Raw genomic sequence first — 25,981 nt, 5'->3', positions numbered from 1 at the left:
GGGGGGGTCTTTGAGGATATGTGTCGCTTTAACCCGACAAACAATAGTGCTCTTGAAATTTGCTTGACCTCAATGCATCTTTGTACCACGTCGTAGAGAAAAGGGGGCTCCGTAAAAGAGCTTACTATTTGTATTTTTAGATGCTCGCAAGGCCCCAAACCGGCGATTAAAGCTTTTCTGAAACTACGAAGTCCTTTCTCTCCCAAGTGATTCATTTGCAGGTAAGGCTACGGAGATAGTTAACTGTCAGCTAGCCGGAGCTAGCTTACTAGCGTAGCATCTAAAGCCAACAAGAAAGCCGTACGGGTTCGTCGGCAATTAAACTGAACGACCAACAACAATTTTAAATTTACCTCAAATATATTCTCATTACATTAAAAAGTCAGTCGCGCAGTCATATATTGTATACTTTTTTCCGGGCGTGTACTTTTCTAAAGATACCTGCTACACACTAAAAGGTATGGTGAAAGACTCGTGTTCGCCACTGGTTTATCGCTGAACAGCTTCCCTTGAACTCGTTTCCTATAAGAATTTTCTTAAAAGTGAATACATGCAAACGTATGGCGTTCAACTGTGCGTTAACGGGCACATGGGTCACAGTTAACGGTTCGCCGGTATGCTACTAGCTAGTTCGTATCAAGGTTCTTAATCTCACGAGGATCAAACGGTAGCAAATTCGAAACAATCAGCACCTTTATTTTATTTACCTCAAGTAATTTAAGTGTGTGAACCCAGTTTAAGTGCATATCTGTCAACTTGGAACTTGAATCACCAATGTAATTCCAAGACTATTACAGCTGACGTAAAAGAGAGTTGTGTAAATACCAAGCAATGATTTTACATGAGCCATTCATCATCGAGTTGTAGCGACGGTCAATGCTTGACGTTTCCGTGCACCACGAACCTCTGCGGTGCGTTAATGTACAGAACTTCAATGCATGCTGCTGAATTTGATTACAATCGTGTGTGTATAAATTAAAGTATTATCTCGATGTTCAGAGATATCTTCTGTCAAATAAATACATATTTTGTTTATTTAATAGCAATATGCTTAATTGCTGTTAAAAGTGTCGAGAAAATTTGTTCAAACCTCACATTGTTTATTTGCTGTTAAAAGTGTCAATAAAATTGTTCAAACTAACTAATTATCTCGGTGTTTCTGGGTAATGGGGTTCGGGAAAACGTAAAAATATGCCAAGTAGCGACGTCCCTTCATAAAGATAAAAGTTAAAAAAAGTCAAACTTACTTGTCGACTAAGTGTATACAACTGTAACAAAATAACAACTATACAAATAAAAACTCAAAATTGCATTTGAATGGATGGTCTTTATTTTCATTTTACAAAAATACAACAAAATTGGAAGGCTTCCATACCTGTCAACCTGTACGTTTTTGCCGTACGAAGTACGTTTATTATGCATTTTAAGACGTGTACGACGTTCAAGAAAATCTGTACGGAAAAACGCAAATTTGTCAATTATGGGTACCATCCGGTATACACCTACGATCACGAAACGGCAAATCAATCAAGTCAAACCAGTTCGCCGCGGTAGCTTATATCTCTATATCGTTTTTTTTTTTTTTTTTTTTTTTTTTTTGCAAATGCCTCTGCCTCCTCGGATTTCATGTGGTAGTTTGTTTAGTGAAAGGAAGTCCGTCTCTTTTTAGAGAACCGGCTTTTTCGGCTCGCCTCATTAAAGAGAGCCGGCTCATACGGCTCACTTGCTTTGATGCATTAGATTACAAATTATTATGTTGTATAAAGAAGTTAAGGAAAAAAAGGAAGTATAAAAGGAAAAAAGGTGGAGGTTGACAGGTATGGGCTTCTCCTTTCAAATAAGCGATTTAAAGAGCGGCTGGGTAGCTGCACGCTAGCATCCTATATCCTCTGAGTGAGTTTGGTCTCCGTGATGATTAAAATACAACCGTCCCGAAATTAGTGGTTTCCACGAGTTATAGCTCCAGGTCATCCATTTATTGGATAATGCGTCTGACTTTGGTGAGATACAGACTTGCTAGGGGAAGCTTGTTAGAGTTGTTTTGAAGCCTAACTGCAATAGGCCTGACCGGTGGCGCCGGTATTGCCTTCTCTCCTGGACTCAAAACTATCCAAGGAGCACCTGCTGGTGATCAGCATTTCTTCACTCTGTTCATTTAAAATTTTGAGTTTATTTTCAATGGAACGGGCCACTGAAATACTATCTGTAGCCCTGCTTCACAGTTTGTATTGAGTGGACACATTGACTCGTGCGTCCGCCCACCCCGTCTTTTTGACAGACAGCATACACCAGCCTATAACAGTCGCTTGGCCTATGCTGTCTGCTGCATAACACAATGCACGATACGTTTATATCAATAACAAAAAAGACAATTGGTACTGATTAGTAAAGTTCATTATCATACTTTTCAGACAGTATCGAACTCTTGTTTAGTTATCAATACCGATACTTGAGTACACAACATTTCCAACATAATATTTTGTTTATTTAATAGCAATTTACAGTTTTTACTGCTCATAAGTAATGTGTTATTAATTAATTACAATTATACCTCTATATACGAGCTACAATGTGTCTTTTAAGCAATCAAATGTGACCGATGGACGAGAGAAAATTCAAATTACGACAATTTCCAGACGTTACTACTGGAGACCAAGCTTTATAGTCCTTTAATTGTCATCTTTTTAATTTTATTACTATATCTTTGTTTTCAGTTACTACTTGAATGTGTTTTTAGTGATCAGGAAGATGTCTTTTATAGTTATTTTGATTAAATGGTTTTTAGGCATTTCGTATTGGGAAAATTAGCTTGAGATACAAGCAATTCGATGTACAAGCAAAAACTCGGGCTGAGTTAATCTCATATTTAGAGGTATCGCTGTCTAACAAAATCTTTTTGGACATTTGTAGGATAATTTCTCAATTCCACTCATTGGCATCAATAAGGAAATACTGGCAACTAGTGGCGCTGAACCGTCACTTTGCGGATATAATAGTTAACAGGCATCGCGGGAAATTTAGTTTTGAAGCAAAGATCTGTTTTAACCCATTTCTTTTTAGGGACTCAGTCATCGTAAGCTCTCGCAGGCCACAAAAATTATATGGCTAGCTATGTTTAGCCTGTGGGCCATGAGTTTGACGTAGGTTTTTTATCGTCAAACGGCCACTAGAAGGCAGGCAATACTCTTAGCAACTTCCATTGGTAGAACTAATAGCTTAACAACCAAAAGGCTTACCTGCACCAATACCTGGTATCGGTACAAGTTCAGATAACTATATCGATACAGTACCATAACACTCCTATGTAAAAGTCTAGACCCGAGGGCCAAATTCAGCCCCTGAGAGGGTTTACTTTGGCCCAAGACATGATTTTGATTCATTATTGTATCACACTCCAGGAATCGTCGTGTATTTGTTTTCACTGTAAGTTACTTCTCCTTGCACTTCATTGTAGTTAAGTGGATAATGGAGGATTGTTTTTGTATTAAAGTGATTTTATTCCACCTTTGCAAAAAACAGAAAATATAAGCTACAGTACTCATAGTGCCCAAATCATTCTGGCTTCTTTCATTTAGTGTTCATGTAATGGGAATAATTATAACAAAGACTCTCTTATGTGTTTTACGCCGGTTGAAAATGAAAGATTATTGACAAACCCATAAGAAAATATTGCTTTATTTATCTGGTCATATTGGAATATATTTGGTAGGCTCTCCGTAGGTTTAACTAAGTTCACTTTGATTTTTAAATACCAGTCTGACCTTTAGTTTGTAGCTTAATTTTATTTGGCCCTTCAATCCATTTGGCTCCTCTGCTAGAACAGTAATGATGATATTGGTAATAATCAGGGTTGGATAGGGTTACTTTAACTGGATTACTTTCAATTACTTTTGGATTACTCCAATACCAACTATGCTAATAAAAGACAAAAGAAACTAACTATGAATAAAATAATGACTCACAACACGTGGTAAGCTTTCTCTCCTGGCTTTGATCTCTTTGATCCCCGGCAAAACTAACATCAAACGCGACTGAAACAAAATGAAAATACATCCAAACAGCTTGCCAACATCATTTTTGCCGTTCCATGTATTCCGTTACTCCCCAAGCCTGCACAAAATTTAGTAATTTTATTCATATTTAGTTTCTTTTGTCTTTTATTAGCATATTTGGTATTGGAGTAATCAAAAGTAATTGAAAGTAATCCAGTTAAAGTAACCTTACCCAACCCTGGTAATAATATTTTGGTATTCAATGTCAGAAGAGACCTTAGTATTGAGTCAAAGTAAAATAGTCTGGATACCTGAGTGTGAAAAAAAAAAAAAGACCTTTTTCCACCGCAGTTATTTATGCTTCAAGTTTTGTTACATAGTCCCAACTTAAAAAAAAAAAAGTACTGCGTTTGGATAAAATAAATACAATTAATTCCTATTAAGTAAATTAAAACAGTATTTCAAAATTATATTAAAACTTCATTTTTGTAGGCTGTATTTTATCTTATTTCAGACCAATGTCAATATGTTGTTATCTGTATTTTTTTGTTTAACCGTAACTTTTCAGGGATATGGTTAATTATTGTGTCCAAAAGGTAATTAATATTTCTTTTTCCTTCTTTTTGTGTAAAGGACATGATCTTTAAATGTATCACATTATTTTCTAGGGGACGCTGACTCCTGGATAATGTTAACATCGCACTAAAAAATATTCTAGTTTATATTTACTGTACAACAGGAGTCATTGATGATTTTGATAGTAAACATATTTCCTGGGTCCTGACCGAGTAAGCAAATAAGTTAACTTTTCTTAACCGTTTATATTACATTTAATATTAAATGTCTTTTTTAAAAACCTACGTTTGGACACAAGCTCTCATATCAAACGTTGGCATGTCCTTGTCTTTTTCTGCTCAAGCCTTATTCCTGTCAAACACATAATATATGTACATTTTGTGGTTTTAAAGTCCAAAAGGATTAGCAGATAAGGTGTTGAAGCTATTCATGTTACAGCTGATTTACATCCACGTCAATATAATGTGCTGATAAACTTTTAAGGTCAAGTTAAACATTAGAATTGTTGGAATGTATCTTTGGGATAAAAATCACACTGGAACCTTTCTCCACTTAGAAATTGATGTGTTCTTTTGAGTTTTTCTGACTCCAGTTGAGTGTTATGTGTTTTGCATAATAACCAATTTATTCTGTTCTGACTGAGTCAACCTCCCAAAGTGAATAGTTCAGACAACTGAAATTTCCTTGGTGTCATTGTATGTCACTATACAGTCACGTGTTCTTTCACTGTTCACGAATATATTGATTCCTATTTATGTATTTGTTTATTTATTATTAAGCAGTAAAGGAAAGTTACACCAACTTATTTTTTTTTTGTAACCACAAACACTCTTTGTATTTAACCGAGCAAAACTTAAGTTATGAGTCATGTTGTCAGATCATTTTTGAAGCTGTGGTTTTGGAGCCACTTAACTAGTCGTCAGTGACTGTTTTCTTTCTTTTTTACAAATTGATTCAGTAAAGGGAGCACTAAATCTGTTGCAAGGGGAATATTATCTTTTGCAATTAATGCTTAACATTTGTATCCTGGTGACATAACTTTCATCTAAATGCTATGAAAAATTCACATATGACATCCACCTTGAGCACCCTAATTTGTGTAGAGATGCATTCATACAATGTGTGAAAGTAACCAATACCAAGAACAGAGGACAGACCCACCAGACAACAGATCGTCTCCACCCAACTGGTTAATGGTAATGAAATACGACATATCCAGGATGCCTGGACCCGTCGCTGGCTAATCGTCACTAATCTGATCCACAGGATTAGGGAATGAGAATACAGACGGTTCTAAGAGAACGTGTGCCCACCTCCTGCCTACCATCCATTAGTTGAATCTTCTTGCGATTTTCAGTGACGACTGGGGATGTGTTTTGGTTTCCTGTTTGTCCTGACTGCGAATCAAAGATTTGTCATTTTGGTGGTTCGTTCTTGGTGGCGTGTCAGGATCTGCTGATCAGGCAGTTCCTTCAACAGAAGGTGTTCTTGTTGTCATCTTAATCTCTTTCCTTCAACGGGATTATGATGGATATGGAGCAGGGCACTTTGTGACTACCTGCTTCACACTGCTTGTATTTTGTTCGTATTTTGTTGGGCATTTGGTCATTCACCATCTGCCAAAATGCTGAACCAGAGTGCTGTGATGATCTTTACTGGGATTTGTGGGGCATTGGTGCTTATGGCAATGGCCTACTATGTCTACTGGTAAGTAGCACTTGTACCATGGCTTCCGAGTAGAGGAGAATATGTACCTAGCGTGTTGCAAAGTGTTAACAAATCTACATAATGGATCAATGTTTGCAAATTGTACATGTATGTTTTTGACTAGGTTTTGCTCGATGGCTTAGTTTACAGGACTTTAATGTTTCAGGTAGTAGACAAAGTAGTACTTCAGTGTTTGTAAGCAAGACAATCAGAAAGCGCTTTTTCCTGGTCAGTGACTTAGTTACGTTTCGATGGCTTTTTAACACATTTTCATATTTTTACTCTTTCAATATATTACTCCGGTATTTTGCAAATTTAGTTTAGTTCTTTTAATCTTGAATCTTTATTTTGCACCCTTTGGTGCACAAACCCAGAGAAGAACTGTCGAGATAAAAACAACCGGGAGAGGACAGGGCAAACAGAAGTCGCATGTTCTAAGGTGCTACCCAGAGTTCAAACAAAGGTGCAATGATTTTAATTGTATAGCGTTTATCACCTAAAATCAGTGCACTTTTCGATTTCTTTATTCATTTATTTATTTATTTGATTAGCAAAGCAAGAAAGAGTTGAGGTAAAATCTTAGGCCCAAGTCCGAGCCAACCCAACCCGATTTTGAGCAGTGTTGAGCTCAAAATATCAGTCATTACGTTCAGGCTCCACTTCTCTCTTGCTTATTTATTTATTTATTAGTATTATTATCTACCAAGCATGGTTCTTATTTGTCTCTCTTCCTCTCTCTCTCTCTCTATCTAAGTGCCGTGCTATATTCTACCTGTCAAAATGACGGACGGCCTCAAAATGTTCTTATCGACTCTTAAAAGAAATCTGTCAATGACAAATAATTGACAGTTAAAGTAACCTGCAGACACAGAAATATAAACAATGTAAATGTTTGTACTGTCTTGTTTAACTTTAATTAATTATCTTATCACCTCTCCTCCTCCCGAGTCCTCACAAATATTACATTTCGGGTTGTCTTCTGGCTCGGTCCTGCATATCAAGGTAATTGGTTGGGATACCTGCGGGTCTGGGGTAGGTTGGGCTAGATTTTTTTAGGCCCCATCTAAGCTCTAAAATGGGGTCAAAAGCTGTGATAGAAACGATTGTAAGATTCCATGATAATGAAGACTGATGACACTTAGAAATCCAGAGGACTTTGGGAAAAGGCTACAAAATGTGTTTTTAAAAGCACTGATAAAGAATCTCTGAGTGCCTGTTCTGTTTTTGTTTGGCAATTGGTGATCTACCCACAGTGAGCCTATTCCCAAAGTATGTCATGAGGAAATGAGAACAAAGGTCTTTGCAAGTGTGGTAGCTTTTGTTTGAGCCTGCCCACAAATATTTCCAGTCCAAATGTGTGTCAATTTAGTGCAAGGTTCTGAATGTAAACTTACAAACTGTTATTTTGTTTTGTTATTTCAAACTTGTAGGTTACAACATTGTGTGAAAGTTAAAAAACATGCAGATAAACTACTGATTTGCCAATACTCCACAATTAATACTACTTTTTTGTCAAGTTAAAGGTCAGAAGTTGCTGGGTATTCAAATAATGAGAGCAAATCAATAGCAATGATGATATCAGGAAAATGTCCAACAGATGTGATTGAAAGGTTTGATTTTAAATGGACAAATAAAGGGTTTAAATATTTGGGGGTGACCATTACACCACATTCCACACAGCTGTTTGATGCAAATTATGGAATGTTGATAAAAGAAATAAGGAAAGATTTGGGAAAATGGGAAATTTTGCCCTTAAGTCTTATCGGCAGGATAGAAACAATCAGAATGAACATATTACCAAGACTATTATTTCTGTTTCAATCCCTTCCAATTCTGATCCCGGCATCCACATTTAAAATGTTAAATAAGTTAATAGCAAAATTCCTTTGGCAAAACAAGAAACCTAGAATAAAATACAAAACCCTGTTAGCTCCTAAAGAAAAGGGGGGCCTAGACCTACCCAATATTAAATATTACTATTGGGCAGCTCAAATTAAAGCACTCATCTTGTGGATTACTACAGACAAAGATGCGATATGGGTGGACATGGAGCAACGATCTTGTCCAAATATGCTGGTGGAATCGTTACCATACATATCAGTCACGAGGTGGAAGAAATTAAAAATCCAGAATGAATGGATTAAGGGAACTATTAAAACTTGGTCAACAATACAAAAAAATTTAAAAATATCAAGATCTGTGAATAGGGCTACCAAAATAGCAAAAAATCCAGACTTTAAACCTGGGGGTATGGAGGTAGGGTTTCAAAAATGGGCCCAAAAAGGACTGATGTTGATTACCCAAGTATTGGAAGCACAGGCAATGAAATCATTCGAACAACTCCAACAAGAGTTTGACCTACCCAGAAATGATTTTTACAAATATTTGCAACTAAGGCATTACCTCCAGAAACACGAGGAATGGGGGAAAATATGTAAGGAGCCAACTAAGGTAGAGGAATTATTAATATCGTATACAAAAGGACAATCAATAAAGGGGGTTATATCAAAACTATATAAAGCCCTGAGAATGGATCTCAGTAATGAGGACATGGCAGTTAAGGAAAAATGGGAACAAGAAACTAATGTAGCGATAAAAGACAACGAATGGGAAAAAACATTAAAGGGGGACACAAAATAACCAACAGCCCGACATGGAGGGAGTTTGAATGGAAAGTAAAAATGCGATTCTTCTATACACCCTCTATCACTTCAAAATATAAAAATACCTCAAATCTATGCTGGCGTAACTGTGGGGGGGGTCGGTGACTTTACGCATATTTTCTGGAATTGCCCTGTAATATTAAATTTTTGGAGAAGTATCCAGAGAGAAATAAAATTAATCACGGGCTGGGAGTTGCGGTTGGACCCAAAGGCTTACGTAATAGGAATTTTGCCAGAAGAATTACTATCTGGTCAACAGAAATATATACTAAGGGTAATGCTTCTGGTAGCAAAGAAAATGATCACAGTGTCCTGGCTGAAACCACAACCTCCTGACATAAAACAATGGAGAGACAAATTAAAGCAAAATGTACATTATGGAAAAAATCACTGCAAGACTTCAACTGAAACTTGACCAATTTGAGAAAAGATGGAAGCCTATCACACAAATTTTACTTGATGTCTAAACACCTCCCCCTATTTATTATGTGCGTTGTTTTTTTTTTTTTTTGGGTGTATATTTTGATTTATTATTTTATATATATGTGTGTATATATATATATATATATATATATATATGTATATATTTCTTTTTGTATGGATGTATTGTATGAACATTTATTCTTCCTTTCTATTAATAGTATTTTTTTCTTCTTTGTTGTTTCTTCTGTTATTTATGAGTGTGTCAAGTGTATATATTTTGTGTTGATGTATGATGGAGGAATCAAACCTCTGTCAAAATTGGTGTGAGAAATAAAAAGTTAAAAAAAAAAAAAAAAAGGTCAGAAGTTCTCTGTGTAATAAACTCACTTTTTCGAATAGACAAACTCTTTTTCCACACAGACCTACCTTTATAACAACTATTTTTAAAATATCGGATTTTCCGGAAATGAACCTTTCCAAATATATATAAGGCATCACCAGGGACTTGGTTAAAGGACGAGTTGAGCACACCCATTCAGCACAAAGTTCATTACACCAACACTGCATGTGCATTTTTGGACTCTGTGATATCAATTGAACTACAACACAGAAAATCATGTGACAGTATTTTATTATTACAACTTGTGGCTACATTCAGTGTCGTTTGGCGCGGGGGACAAAGGCTGAGGTACTGTTGCTGTCCAATTAATTGTCTTTAATTGTTGGATATGCTCGCCCATTCATTTAAATCTTATCTTGAGCAACAACTTTGCATTCTGTGACAATTTTCCGTTTGTGTTTGAATTTTGGCTGCAATCAATCTATCAAGTGTATTGGTTTAGTGTGTGCTAATTTGTGTCACTGGCTTTAGCCCATGTCTGTAAGTGGCTGTGTCTAGTTGTAGTGAGCTTAGAAAATATTGGTTTTTAAAATTATTTTATCATATGAAAAATCTAACTTTTTTAGGTCAGTGGTTGAGTGATTGTATGTTATAACAGCCTTCCGAACATTGTGCAACTCTTTGCATCCTTGTATTTTTTGCCTAACGCAGTTAAATGTGGAGTAAAGAATGACCTCAAGCCCCCACCCTATCACCCCTATAAATGTTTTCAATTAAAAATATACCACTTCAAAAAGACCCCTTCAACTTGAGCGGTTTATGGAAGCACTTGTTTTTGTAACTTTACAAAGCTGTTTTTATCAGAAAGTGTCTGTTAATCTTTATCTCAATAAAAGTCAAGGTTTTGCAATTTAGTGTAATGTCCTAAAATCTTGCCTGAGGGTGGACTGTTAATAAGCTAATTACAGCAATTACTTCATTCAGTTTGCTTAACGTTCAGATAAGGGTCTTTTATCATTGCATACATTTTTGTTTAATATCATATTATCATATTATTGGTCCATTTCACAAGTTGTATGTGCACTGAATTCATTTAGCCCTCTAGGTGAGAGTCAAGCTATTGATTGCCATTAGTCAGTCTAATAGGATATTTTGAGCTTTCATTGTTCATACAATCAAGTATATGCTTAAAAACAATTATTTAAAACTCCTTTAAAATTAGATGTTGGTTTCCCCACCCTCTTTTTTAACCTTACATAATCAATTGTTTGTGGGTTGTGCTATTTGTAAAAGTAACAGCTTTGAGTCCCAGTAATCTCGACAATCTTCAATACAATAATTTTGCAGGTTATAGGCAATATTTGAGATATTGAAATAAATTGGATGATTTCAGACTTGGACATAAAATACCTAGCGCGAAGCAGGAACCCATCTTAGCAGACTGTTAGAGGCTGCTTTTTGTTTTGTCAGCATCATCAGTCAGATGTACTGTACTATCAATGATTTATGTGTGACAATTTTAAGACGTTTGTAAAGCCTTATCCATGTAGAAACGACCAATTAACCATCTTTTTGTTTTTGTTTTTTTTACATTTCAACTCTTGTCTCTATCATTAATTAAATATCTGGTTTCAGGACAGTAGTATTGGCCGAAGGACCTTGCAAACGAGGGCTGTAAAAGGATACCACTGTGGTAGGAAATTACTTAATATTCTCTATAATTGATGTTTTAATTTTATTATTAATACTCGTGTCTGGTTTCTGTGTGTGTGTTTAACTACGTCGGGTTGGTCATCGAGTATAGTGCGGAGCTCCCTAAGCTCCCTGGGCTCCTCAAGCATGGGTCTCCTGGCCTACCTCAAGAGCCTGTTCATCCTTCAATTGTTGATGGGATTTGTATTTGTTGTGAGTGGCCTCATCATCAACTTCATCCAGCTATGCACGTGCATCATCTGGCCAATCAATAAGCAGCTCTATCGCAGAATCAACTGCCGGCTCTCCTATTCACTTTGGAGCCGTAAGTAAAAAATATTCCTATTGTTTCAACTGATGATTTTTCGGGGGCCCCCTCTTAGTCTTTTAAGTACTTACATTGAACTACACCAAGGCGGTTTAACTTCAGAGCAGGGTTCTCAAACCCTATTTCAGGGTGCTTGAGTGAAGTGCTTGTAAATGCTTGAAATGTTTTTTAGCAAGTCTGCTTAGAAATGACGCTGATATTGCTCTCTGGTGGCTTCGCTCCATTATTTCAGTTCTTCTTACCTTGTGATTAACGGCAGCTTACAATAGTTTGTATGGCATTGTGCTATTAAGCATCATCTCCTCCGACAGGCTGTGCCCCAGAGGACAGGTGCATGCTACACCTAAACAGGTATTAGTGTATTAGTGCAAGGATTACGTATAATTTATGGACATTTGTAATGGGCAATGCAAACTATTAAGGTAGCGTTTCTCAGCGGTAAATTTTAATGGGAAGAACATCCTAAAAATGTAAGTTACATGATCTAGTGATTTTTTTTTTTTTTTTTTTTTTTTTTTTTACCCAACACCTTTTATAAATGGGGAGAGATTTGTGTGAAAAGTATTTACAAACATATTGTTATATCTACAAACATATTCATGATTTACTCAAGATCTAAAAGTCATGTCTTGATAAACACACACAGAAGCTAAGGTCTGGTTGAAGTTGGGCCAAATCACGTTTTGCAATTTCCACACTAAAAGGATTAAAACAAATAATAATAAATAAACTTTAAACTTTGATATGAAGATAAACCAAACAATCAGTAAAAAATGAATTTATAATTTGTGTGGACTGGCATCAAAGGGATAGTGGGTATTATTTGACCATTAAAGCTCTATTGTGTAGTGCAATTTAAAACCAGTGCCACAAAGCACAAGGAAGAAAACACGGAGACTCAAAGTGACCAAACTGCAATTTTGTTCTACTTTTTTAGCCAAGCCTTTCGCCAGTTTTTTTTCCTGGGTACCTGTAGCATCAAGATGGCAGGCAATTATGTCAGCTTTCTGTAAGTGAGGCTCTTGTTGCGTAAAGCAAATATAAAATTCTCAACCTAAGACTTTTTTAATGCAGGACTATATTATGCTTCATGTATTTTTGCTTTTTTAAAATAATGAATTGTTTGGTTCTTTTGATGAATAAGTTTATTTCTACCACTCAGAGGCACCAAAAATACACACTATCCCTTTAAACTTTCGATGCAATTGGGCCCCCGGGCTGCATGTATGAGGCCCCTGATTTAGATGGTCCACTCTGTGTAAATCCCTCTGTGTTTCCGAGCTTATTTACTACTGTTTAACTTCGTTTAGTTTGCTAGATATCAAATTCAGCAATGGGTTTAAGAAAACGGTTGTAGGATCAGTACCAGTATTTGTTATGCCTTTAACATCAGATTCAGTTGATCTTGATTTTAATTGTGCGGTTCGTTTTGTTCTGCATTTATATAGCGCTTTTGAGGTCAATGAAGACGTCCCAAAGCGCTTCACAATGTGCATCACACTTTCCCTTTTACACACACTAACTAACCGATAGCAGCGTCAGCCATGCAAGGCGACTAACTGCTCATCGGGGGCATTAGGGATTCATATAACTCGGGGGAGCTGGGAATTGAACATGCGACCTCTTGATTCCAAGATGAGCGCTTTACCCCCTGAGCTATTAATTTTCATGTGCATGGTTTAATTGTAAATTCTCAGGTGTATTTAGTCAAGATCACTTATTGACAAATAAACATATCAATCGCTAGTAGCTCTGTGAAAAAATGTTCCTCCTGTCTTTGGAGACTGACCATAGATAACAGAAATTGCACATTGGTAACAACAAACTTGTTAAACTGGCACAATATGCCGACAAGCTCAGGCGGAAAAAAACATTTTGCCAGGTGGCAATTTTGTAACACTGCTACAATGTCAGTTGCAAGCCATGGGCAATATGCTTAGAAAGCTGCACAGCCAAATTTAGCAAATGCTGATAGCCTCAAATCTGCCTTAATGATGCCCGAACAAAGAAAGTGTTGTAGGATATGTGTTTATTGTATAATATACCAAAGAGTAGCATTTTGTTAGGCATTTTCATTACAAAATCTTGGCATGATGGCGTGTTCCCGGTTTGTATGGGTGCTTGAAATTCTTGTAAATGCTTAAATTTTAATGTTGTGTTTTCAAGGTTTGAAAAGTGCTTGAATTTTGATTGAATTGCTTTTAAATGCTCGATGTTTTTGTTTTGTTTCTCAAGTCAATGTATAAATGAAGCTGATCTTGCTCTTTGGGGCTTTGCTTTGCCATTGCCTTTCTTCTTGCCTCACACATAACAGCAGTGCACATTAGTTTGCAATGAATTGTCCTATGAAGCGTATGGGTCGCGCCCAAGATGACCGGTACATTCTGCACCTAAACAAGGCAATATGAAATATGTATCTGCATTGACTATATCTGAATTATGGACATTTATTAAGGGGTATGCAAAAAATTAAGGTAGCGTTTCCCAGTGATGAATTGTAATTAGAGTTCCTGCAGCTCCTTTAAAAGTCTTTCATTATTTTTTTTAAAAATGGGGCCTAAACTGGCATTAAGATTTCCTAAACCCAATTTTATAAAGTCTTAAAACGTGAACATTAACTATAGTAGTTGTCCACAGCCAAGAGAGTACAATGGCCTTTTTTCCCAAGCATGTGTTTTTATGATGCTGCACTCAAAATCGGTCATGAATATAGCAGTGTTATGTTTTTCAAAAAGGTTTTACACTGGACCAAAGTTATTTCTCATGCATCATGATAAAAATATTCGTTAATGTAGCAAAAGAGAGCTTTGGAATCAGTAGTTTTCTAACTGGCTGAGGATCCATGAAGTGTTGTACACATCGTTTGAGCTTTTTTTTCTCGACTTAAATCTGATTCTAAAAAGCATTAAAAAGTCTTGAATTTAACTTGCCTTAAGCTGTAGGAACCAGGTGGGATGAACTTCCTGCAACTGAAAATGTAAGCTACCTTTTACTTTTCTTTTTAATTAAGACCTAGATGGGGAAAGATTTGTCTCAAAAACTAATACATTCCCAGTTTAGTACGAATCTAAAGAACATGTCTTGATAAATGCACACAGTATTAAAAATTGCATATTTAAAGCTTCAAAATGCATTATTCACACTGAATTTTCTTCCTCTTTATGGTACCTGAGAAATTTAAATTTTGGCTTTGAAAGTCTTTAAAAATTCAAAATGAATTTGGGCATGAAAAAGTTGAACAACCCTGTGTATTGTTTTTTTTCTGTCAAGAACTGGTGATGTTGCTGGAATGGTGGTCTGGCACTGAGTGCACCCTATACACAGACCAGGCTACGGTGGACAAATTTGGCAAAGAGCATGTCATCATCATTCTCAATCACAATTACGAGATTGACTTCCTGTGTGGTTGGACAATGTGTGAAAGATACGGAGTCCTAGGGGTCAGTTGGATTTTTTTTTTTATCTATAGATGTTCAGTCTTAATTTAAAAAAACATCCAGATTAATATTCAATTTTTTTGTGCGTTCCTTTCCAGAGTTCAAAGGTCCTCGCCAAACACGAGCTGCTTAAAGTTCCTCTGATCGGCTGGACCTGGTACTTCTTGGAAATAGTTTTTTGCAAAAGAAAGTGGGAAGAGGACCGCAAAACTGTCTTCAGTGGACTTGACAGGCTTAAAGACTATCCTGAATTTATGTGGGTGAGTTCAAATGTGTGCTAAGTCTCGTTTGTTTGGCTGAATCCCAGTCTTCATTTAATGCACACCGTGGCAAATAAGCTAAACAAAAAAAAAACGTTGAAAATGTTGCTGCACATCAGTATCCAATTGAATTGGAGATAAGATCTTAAGCCCGAGCCTGACCTGAAATTCGGGTCGGGCTTATAATGTCCATCATAAAGTTGTGGGGTTCGGGCTAGGCCAGGCTTTTTCTCGCTGCCTTTTAAAAATAAATAAATAACCGGGTTCGTACAGGTGCTTGAAATCCAGGAAAATTCTTGAGTTTTGTGTGAAGTGCTTGAAATCCTTGATTTTTTTTTGCCATAAAATAATAATAATAATAAAGTCTGCTTCAAATGTCATGTGAAGGGTCATTGCGCCCTACAGGTAGAATAGGAAAGGTGCATCAGAAAAGGTCAATCACACCAAGATCTCGGGACGTTGCAGTTTTAATGAAGGGTGGCTCGAAAAAGAAAAATTCAAACAATGGTTAAAACAAAAAACAAATCCACGCACTACATGCTGCAAAGTGTGCATAAATGAGATCCAACCTTTTACAACGGGAGAGTCACTCACAGAGATTACTAACTTAACGATGATATTTTTGCCAACAGTTTGCTACATACTACACTGAAACAGGACACAATGAAATCTGTAGTAGTGCAAGTATTATGTATAAATTATGGAAATTCACTAAGGCCCACGTAAAAAAAAATGTAGCTGTCAGGTTCAAAGCGATAAGCATGATAAGAGATGGAATCCATTGAATGGCTTACGTAATAATGGTATCATGCTGTAAACATAAATGTAACATTGAGGTTTGGCGTAACAGTCAAAGTAAAAAAAAAAAGGAGTGAGAATGAGCTTTGAGCAGAAATAATATTGGGTTCCAAATTGCATGACCTGCAAGCTGCAGACATTGGCCTAGATTTTCTCCATTTATCTTGGAACAGCTTTACAAACAAAAATCTTTGACTGCTCCAGCTGCATTTAACAATTCATTGCAGGACACTCTTGTTTTGTCCTTGAGCCTTGAATGTATCCTTAACTCATTCACTATCATAACGTATAAGTACGTTTTCAGAAGCGTTGTCCCTAATTGCCAAAACATACAGTACATTTTGTTTAAAAAAAAAAAAACCTATTATTAAGGGGTTGGCGCTGCTGATCACTTTATATCAAGCTTCTGGGAACAATTTTAGTGAGAAAAATCACCATTGGGTGGCAGAAGTCCCTTTGATCAGATCTTTATCCAAATATCAAGGGAGCCCCAACTTCCTAGTTTTGCTTCCTATATACAGCGATTGAAGGGTATAGGCAGCCCCATATAGTGATTAGGTAGTGAGGCAGTGTGTGAGAGAAGAGAACATATGGATAAGTACAGATGGATTTTTTTCATGCTCGTACACAGGAACGCAACGGCGATCGTGCCCGAAATCATGCGATCGCGTCACCGGGAACATCAGGCGCTGAAAAGTTTTTGCAAAGTTAATGCATAAGTTCAATGTTCTTGCGATAAAATGTTATCTTGCAAGCAAAGTGCGCGTGTTTTCATGGAAAGCATTGTTTGGATATCAGAGGTATCATAAAACCCCGAAAAGAAGCACTGAAGTAAAAGTTTTGCTTAAAATGCATTCTTTCACAAAAAGCTGTTTTTCTCAGAAGTTCCGTTGGAAACAAATATTTTCAAGAAACTTAATAATGTTCAACTGTTGTTTACTAAACTATATTAAAAGCTAGGAACATACTTTTGTTCATATAGTAAAAGCTACAAGCATACTTTTTTTTCAAATTAAAGATGAGGGTTGAATTGTTCTTTTAATATGTTCAATGCCTATACAATTACAGAACTACATTTTCTGTAGGCCTTCAAAAATTAGTCAAAATGTCAAAAATTGGCAGGCACCAGCTCTTACCATTTGAGAAAAGCATTTGGGATTTAATAATCCCAGCAAGGTTTTCTGTGTGTAATACCATGACATGTGTTACTCTTTTCTCCTCAGTTTTTATTGTATTGTGAAGGTACCCGCTTTACAGAGAAGAAGCATCAGATTAGCATGCAAGTTGCAGAGAGCAAAGGCCTTCCCAAGCTCAAATATCACCTTTTACCGCGCACCAAGGGGTTCACCACCACGTTGAAGTGTCTCAAGGGCACAGGTAAAGATGCACAAATAAACAAGCGCCAAATGCAGTCTGTTTTTCAAAAACGACCTGATCTTTTGTGTGGCCTGTTTTTTCAGTGACTGCCGTTTATGACGTGACTCTCAACTTCAAAGATAAGCAAACGCCGACTCTGCTGGGAATCGTCAACGGCAAGAAATACAAAGCTGACCTGAGCGTAAGGTGAGAGCAGATAATTGATGCAAGCCACATTGTCGTTTGAACATGCCCACCCGCAGTCCCATGGGTATGGTTTCTCACGGATACACTACTGTTCAAATTTTTGGGTCAGCCATGAAATTAAGTTTTTCATGAAATGTCAAACTGTGATTTATCAAACGTGGTCCAAAGTTTGTGTTCTTTTGCGCATTCTAATCTCTGTTAGCCAGTTTCCGAAAAGGCTTTTTCTTTGCCACTCTGCCTCGAAAGCCAGATTCTTGGAGTCAGTTATTCAGTGTGGATGTTGACACTGTTCTTTTGGGGGTACTATTCAACCAAGCTGAGAAAGCACCATATATTTCGAAACAAAATTCAACCTAACCGGCTCTCCAGACAAAAGTTAATTCTTCAGCACATTTTATTTCACTGGGTGACGTTTGAAGATTTGATAATATCTATGAAATACAAATAATGCCAGAGCCTGTGTGCCATATCAATATAAAAATACCACTTAAAATTTGTCTCTCTCCTGCAGTTACTTAAGAGTGTTGAATCTCATTTTACTGCCCTAAATAAGAGTTTCAAAACAAGGTGTAAAAATGTCACAAAATATTACAAAGGAGGATACCAATGTATTTACATTTGTTGCAGACTGCATTTGCCAAGGGCTTTCATATAAAGGATTCTTAGCAATGTACATCCAAAGCTGTCTCTGTTGGTGTGACACCTTCACTGTAAACTGTAGTTAAAATTGTGGCCTATATATAATGGACTGAACCTAACTTTTATACAGTGTTGTCCCAGTTACATTTGGATACATTTGGCTTTTTATGCTACAATGCAGTAAGTAAGTGCGCACGCTCCATTTTTATCACCAAAACAGCCATATATAGGCTCGCGAGCTATACGTTCCTGGCCCCTGCACTAATGTTCTCCCTCTTCTCTTTCTGCGCTGGTGATAGAATGCTTGTGCTTTTTTCTGGAGGAAGTAGTACACACTGTTGTGGGAGATTTCAGGTTCCCTAGCAATGTCTATCATCAAATAGCATTCATTTCTTGGAGCAAGAGTTTTATACAAAAGTTCTTTGGTCATTTTGAAAATGTAATCACACCCACAATTGTGATGCTCCAGATACGTGAAAAGCTAGAAGGAAGGTCAGTTTTTTTTAACAAACTAAACTGTTTAGCTGTGCTAATATCATTGCACAAGGGTTTTCCAATTATCCATTAGCTTTCTAACACAATTAATGAACACAATGTAATATTAGAACACTGGAGTGCCTGTTGCTGGGAATGGGCCTCTACACACCCGTGTACATATTGCATTAAAGCCAGACGTTTGCAGCTTGAACAATCAATCACCACATTAACAATGTATGGAGTTTTTTTCTGAATAGTTTATTGTTACCTTCATTCAAAGAACAGTGCATTTCCATTAAAAAGGACATTTCTAAGCGACCCTAAACTTTTGAACAATAGTGCATGACCCCTGCACAGTTTGACCCTAGTTAAGGACAGCTGTGACTTATCGATTATTTCCAAGAGCACTTAACCTTGGTGAAATTTTTTATGTTATAATGCACATTTGCTCAATTATTTAGAAACGAATGGGATATACAGTGGAACCTCCCTACTTGGCGGTTCCACTTTCGCGGGTTCAGAGCTTCGCGGGGTCTAACAAAAAATAAATAAATAATAAAATAAAATAAAAATCAAAGATATCAAAAAATATTTAAAAATTAATAATAATGAAAAATATTTAATTAAAATTATAAATTACAGTATTTTACAAAATTTGAAAAAAAAATCTTGAATAATAATTACTAAAAGCATATTTTTACAAAATTTTAAAACACAAAGAATCGCACGTATACGCTAAGCATCACGGGCATAAACGCAAGCTGATTGGCCAGCACTCGCTAAATACTCTACTCCCCATTGGCCCATTCACTACAGTAGCCTACGCTTATCTCGTATACAGTACAGTAGTGTACGCTTCTCGCCATAGCTCGCAGTTAGTCAGCCTCTGTCTCGCGGTGATTTTTTTAAGTCTAAAAGTTATTTGAAGCCCTCCGTGATGCCTCCCAAACGCTCTTTATCCCTTGGTGCATCTAGTGAACCGAAGAAAAAGCGAAAGATGTTAACGATTAACAAAAAAGTGAGTTTATTGGACAAGTTGAAAGCAGAAAAGTTATGCTAGCGTAGCACGACAGTATGGCCTGAATGAATCCACGGTACTGTACATAAAGAAGGAAGAGTCATCTGCAAAACTGCTGCAATATCTTTCACGAAAGATGCCACTCAGACCCACTGACAGAGGAGGACCTACAGGAATCGGCGAGTGAGGAGGAAGACGAGTCTGCTACTGACAAAGGTGACGAAGCTGAAGAAGGTGGCCTTACATTGCATAATTTACAGGATCTATTCAATGTTGCCTAAGACCCCCAAAAAAGGGCCAAAGAAATGGATGATAACATGGTAAGAGCCATCGAATTCAGCAATCGTATTGATGCCGTCATCTTCACCGGAAAAAAAAACTTTCTCAACTCCCAATAACGATGTTTCTTACGCGCAAAAAACAGCAGAAGATCCTCCTGCATCCCTTACGCCACCTCCTATAGCCACTACGCCCCCTCCTGCAGCTTCTCCTGCATCGTCTGCGGCGTCATCCGAGGAGCAGTAAAGCTCTTCATGCACCTGTGCAGTCATTCATCGTTATCTTCTTGGTTTCTTTACCTCCCTGTGAATGTGTGAAACTGGAGTGTCATGCCCAATTTCGTTGTCACAATATGTTAACTCATTTTGTAACAATGACAATAAATTTATATTCTATTCTATTCTGTTCTATTCTATTACCTCATCGTACTTCAAAGGTCTTTTCATCAACTAAGCTTAGAATAACTTATTGTAAGAGGTAAGTTAAATGTTGTTTTATTGTTTGATTGTTTAACACGAATCTCTCTCTACCCGTATTCTATATGGCAGGGGTCGGGAACCTTTTGGACTCAAAGAGCCATAAAAGCAAAAAATATTAATTTTATTTTGGGAAAGAGCCACACCATATATTATGAGACAAATTTACTAAATTGCTAAACCCGCGCCCCAGACAAAAGCTTAGTCTTCAGCACATTTATTTTTGATGATTTGATAAAAATTATGAAAAGAGAATAATGCCAGAGCCCCTGTCCCAAAATCAACAAACATACCACTTTAAACTTGTCTCTTTCTTGCAATTACTCAAGATCGGTTAAACTCATTTTGACCCTTTTTTTTTCATACATATTGGTTTCAAAACCAGATGCAAGCAGTTGTTTTGTGAAAACGTGACAACATTCTGCAAACAGGGAGCCTGGTGTGCTTACTTTTGGCGCATACGGAGTGGGGCGAGAGATGGGAGGGAGTGTTTGCACTTTTTGCATAGCTCCACCCATCCGTCCCACCCACCCAATCAAATGACTAAGTTCTCTTCCGGTGTTTTGGCGTATTTACAGTTCTGTGGATTCATCTTAAGGTATCTGAACACTGAACACAGATTATATAGTGAACTTTTATAGAAAGGATTCTTTAGCGTTGTACAGCCAAAACGAGTTTTTTTCCCCCTTTTTTTGTGTGACACCTTGACTGTAAATTGTAGTGAAAAACGTGCCCTATATATACTGCGAAGTAATGCACTTGTATTTAATATTGGTTTGGCTTTGCGTGTACCTTAGTAGAATAGATTTCTCAAGTTTTGAACAGGATGGAGAACTTTTGCACGCAAATTTGTCTCTGAGCCACAGATACTCATAGAAAGAGCCATATATGGCTCGCGAGCCATAGGTTCCCGACCCCTGCTATATGGTGTACAGTATACAGGGGGGTATACTGTATACCTGCATCCGTTTTTTTTAAGCATTTTTTAAGGGGCGCCGCTACTTCGCGGATTTTCACTTTTCGCGGGGGGTCTTGGTCCCCATTAACCGCGATAACCGAGGGATTACTGTAAACTAAGCTGGTATCATAATAATAATTCTCCCTAGTGTTTTAATAAGTCATCTTCTTAAATCGAGAGAGCCCTCTGGTGGCAGGAGAGTGCTCCAGCATATATTTAGTTTTCACAGTCGCATCCATTTGTATGTAATATTGTCCTCATGTTCCATCAGAAAATGAAAAAGGGAAATCATTCAAAGACCACTTTTCTCTGATCATTCTTTTTAAAGTGTTGTTAAAAATACACCAAGCAAGCGCAATCTGATCGGTAAGGTGCAGTGTGGGGTGTAATTTGCTTGATAACCATTGAATATCACTCATTTTAACATCTGTTTATTTGACCTCTGAACTGTAACGTTTTAAACACAGGACTACAAAGTTGTTAGCCAAAAAAAAAACATAGCAAGGAATCTATTGTCTGAAAATAATAGATGCTGAATTGTGCTAGTATCTGATCGTGCGCATTTATGAAGTTTGTCTTTGTTTCATGTTTTAAATCAGACGTTTCCCAGTGGAAGAGATCCCAGATGATGAGGCCGAGTGCGCCAAGTGGCTGCACAAGCTTTACCAGGAGAAGGTTAATTTTCATTTCATTCACATGGGGTGTTATTTTGTACTAGAATTTTCTAATCCATCCTTTCCCACCTTTAGGATGCCTTACAGGAGACATACAACAAGGAAGGCAAATTCCCAGGGCCCACAATAATCCCTCCCCGCCGTCTGTGGACCCTACTCAACTTTCTTTTCTGGGCCACGCTGCTGCTCTCACCGTTGATCAAGTTTGCTTGCGGAGTGGCGGTCAGCGGCTCCCCTCTTCTCATTATCGGCTTTATCATCTTCCTCATCATAGGTACGGACTCCAAATGCACCCTTGACATAAACATTTTTGATGGGACAGTGTCTAAGTCTAAATTCATGGTGTTATGAAAACATACCAACGTTAATAACTGAAACTTAAATGACTCTCTTTTCATTACTTTTCATTCATTACTTTTCTGTGCCGCTTATCCTCACAAGGGTTGTGGGGGTGCTGGAGCCCATTGCAGGCATATATGGCCAGTGGGTAGTGGACACCCTAACCTGGTTGCCTGCCAGTCGCAAGGCACTTAGAGAGACAAATCACTCGTTCATTCACACCTAGGGACAATTTGGACTGGCCAATCAAACTGGGGGGGAATGTGGGAGTAAACCAGAGGAAACCCACGCAGGTACGAGCAGAACATGCAAAATCTGCACGGAGAGGGCACAGTAGCTTAGTTTAGGACCAAACTTCAGAGACCTAACTTTTTAAAAGAGGCCAAAACTCTCCATATTCTCCAAACAATTCAAGAACAGTATTCAATTTACTTTGGGTACGTCTTGGATTGGGGTTTTAGGCAAATCTTTATTGGATTGTTAAGGGGTTAACCACCAGGGTCGTCAGGGCACCACTTTCTGTGGTGTAACTTCTGCAAGTACAGCACGGCAGTGCCCATCACTCTTGTCTGTTTTTTGGGTAAGGGTATGCTCCCCCACACATAACAGATAGTACTGGTTTCTATGGTCACCAGTAGTGAGAGAAGCTTCCTGATCTGACTCAGATACAACACTTTCGTCATTTGGTTGCCATTATTTTTCTGTGCGCCCTCCCTCTTTTTGGGAAGTGAGCTGGACCTCGGCATTGACAGGCAGCGGCGTGTGACAATACGGATGTATTCAAATTGTGTATGTACTTAACTATACAGGTAAAAATGTAATGGCCCTGGGTAAATACAGATGACAAATACAGAAAAAAAACACACTCATTAGGTGGTCCTCTTTTCATTGTAACACAAGATTAACAATCACAGCTACTATACAAATCAAGGTGCAATTAATGACAAGATAGCATGCATACTGATGAATAAGAAAATAAATTGAAATTTTCTTTTTTCTTTTGATGATTTTTTCCATATCTAATGTGAATCTAATTTAAATATCCAAATCTAATAAATCTCTCAATATAATCTATTGATCTAAATCTTTCTGAACCACTTCATAAATCCCGGCGTGCGTGCAAAAGTGACTTAAAGGCCCCGAAACAGCTGAATTGATTTGCGAGAAAATGTACACAGTTGTATTTTTGGCTAGATTGAGCTTTGCTAGGGACCTCCGGAAAATACTAAAAAAATCTTTAAACGTTAGTTTTGGTGTGGTATCTAACGCCTTGGGTCCTTCCGCCCCAGACCACGGAGTACTCCACACAACCAAATCCAACCCTCTATCGGAACCATTTAATTGATACAATTGTTTCTTACGCACACATTTCAACAAAACCTCCCCACGTAAAATGACATTTGCTTGTTCGTTTTAATTCGGTCATTGTCTTGTTTAAGTGAAGTACGGTTTCACTTTTCCCAGCTTCAGTTGCAATCCGCCGCCTGATTGGTGTCACAGAGGTCAAGAAAACTGGCTCCAGCTACGGTGATCAGGAAGCCAAGAAACAAAAGTAAAGGCGCGTTACCCCGGACTGACTCCCGCTCGCTTCCTACCATCGGCTGCTGGTTCGGGGAGGACACCCGGACGAGAAACCACAATAGAGAGCAGACTAGAAATCCTAATCAGTAAGAAGAGCATTGGATGTCCACACGCCATGAGGAGGAGAAAGGAGTAAAGGGTAGGAGGGTTGAGATGCTCCGCGGCATCTTAAGCCAACTAGCGACCCACTTTCTACAGCCAAACCCCGGTAATCCCCCTGATGTTAAACCTCTCACCTCCTAACCTACCTGTGGTCACGTGGAAGGCCGCAAACTTAGCCTGCGTCCTGCTTTGCACTGTCTCGCCACCAAAGCCCACTTCTTTCATCATTTCTGGTCAAAACGGGCACCTCTGTCAATCTACACTCTTATTCTTTGGAGTCACATCAGCTTTTGATGTTTTTTTTAAGAGCCAACACTTCACTAAATAATAGACTCATGAATGCTCACTTTGGGATTGAGAAAACGGTGTACATAGATTTGTAGGACAGAACAGTTTGATGACTAGTTGAGCTCCTTCCCTGACCATAGTGGCAGTATTAGGTTAGGATTACCATATTTTCCACACTATAAGGTGCATCCTCTAAAAATAGTCTTTTGTCATATATTTTTCTACATGAGGCACATCGCACTATACCAATAGGCCACCACTGGTACTGCTTACATTTGAAATTACATTAGAGGTTATCCCATTATGACACATTTTTTACTACTGGTGCCACAGCACTGATTTGCATAGTGCATTCTGGTATAGGTTTAACAGTCTCTCCTACCTGTGCATCAATAACCTCCCTGTTCAATATGTATGCGAACACAAGAGCTTGTACAATATTTTGTTGAGGTTCTGTCTTCTGACAGTTGTTGGTGAAGAAGTGTAGCGGCTGTTTAACCTATAAGAATGCACAATGGATATCAGCCTTGTGGCACTGTGAGTAAAAATAGCGTGATAATGAGATATGGTCTAATGCCTTGCCTGGAGTTATTTTTGCCACTGGTGGTCTAGTGGTAAAGTGTCCCCACTCTTACTGCCATTATTCTGGTTCAATTCTCATTTCTTACAATGTTTTACTATTCATCAGCGGTATTTATTGTTTTGAGCAATTGTTGCACAGTTATTACTTAGATACGGTTTCATTGGAAACACTTGTATTGAAACGCATAGCTATAATAACTATATGCATTTCTAATCTTATCGGCCGTATTCTGTAATAAATAAGGCGTACATAGTTATAAGGAGCACTTTTATGTTTCTGGTCAAATTGGGGTTTTTAGGTGCGCCTTATAGTCTGGAAATTACAATATTACTTTTTTAAAAATCCTTATGCGCCGGATTCCCCTTACCCCCACCTGAAAAAAGAACAAATATTCACTGTAATGTTGTTTCTTTGACTATAGCTATATTTTTAAACCAAGGCCCACTTTGTCTTCTTAGCTTGCTTAAAACTCCCCCCAAGAACTTGACAGCACTGTAGTCTGGAGAACTGATATCAATTTAAGGGTAACTATCTCAACTTCCCAATGTCTGGCAGTCCTTTTTATTGACTCCTGTGTCCATGCCGACCTGATCAACTTTCTATAGGACATCGGGGTTTTGATAAGGGCTGTGCATGTGTGAGCTATCATAGCAGACATTCACCTTTGGAATGAAAGATTAAAATAGAACAAAACATGAAAGACTATGACCTTTTTATATTTGTTCTCATTACCTTACAAAATGAAATTTACAATATATTTGGATCAATATTAACCTTCTCCTGGTAAG

The 25,981-nt window shown here is 37.7% G+C and overlaps 1 protein-coding gene across 2 annotated transcripts; it reads left to right on the top strand.

The window, feature by feature from the left end:
* On the top strand, window positions 1-25,893 carry agpat3 (1-acylglycerol-3-phosphate O-acyltransferase 3). 2 transcript variants are annotated; one of them, XM_088352305.1, is made up of 10 exons: window positions 1-221; window positions 11,337-11,394; window positions 11,506-11,718; window positions 14,992-15,161; window positions 15,257-15,418; window positions 17,440-17,593; window positions 17,677-17,779; window positions 22,226-22,301; window positions 22,376-22,574; window positions 24,104-25,893. In XM_088352305.1, exons 3-10 carry the CDS (start codon window positions 11,541-11,543, stop codon window positions 24,193-24,195), a joined length of 1,134 nt encoding a protein of 377 aa, XP_088208431.1. In that variant the 5' UTR covers window positions 1-221; window positions 11,337-11,394; window positions 11,506-11,540; the 3' UTR covers window positions 24,196-25,893. The 2 variants fall into 2 exon arrangements, with proteins under 2 accessions (XP_088208431.1, XP_088208432.1); XM_088352306.1 differs by lacking the exon at window positions 1-221 and adding an exon at window positions 5,868-6,275.
* Window positions 25,894-25,981: the final 88 nt, after the last annotated feature.

The sequence above is a fragment of the Urocampus carinirostris genome, chromosome 14, assembly GCF_059441175.1.
Source record: "Urocampus carinirostris isolate Australia breed hairy pipefish chromosome 14, RoL_Ucar_1.0, whole genome shotgun sequence".
Taxonomy (NCBI): domain Eukaryota; kingdom Metazoa; phylum Chordata; class Actinopteri; order Syngnathiformes; family Syngnathidae; genus Urocampus; species Urocampus carinirostris.
This window is presented reverse-complemented; position numbering and strand designations above follow the sequence as displayed.

What these genes read in the sequence shown, in the direction of transcription:
- agpat3 (XM_088352305.1), top strand. Translation starts at nt 11,541, where the DNA reads ATGGGTCTCCTGGCCTACCTCAAGAGCCTGTTCATCCTTCAATTGTTG. An exon ending in CTCCTATTCACTTTGGAGCC is followed by an intron (nt 11,719 to 14,991) that starts GTAAGTAAAAAA and finishes TTTTCTGTCAAG; the next exon opens with AACTGGTGATGTTGCTGGAA. An exon ending in AAAGATACGGAGTCCTAGGG is followed by an intron (nt 15,162 to 15,256) that starts GTCAGTTGGATT and finishes GTTCCTTTCCAG; the next exon opens with AGTTCAAAGGTCCTCGCCAA.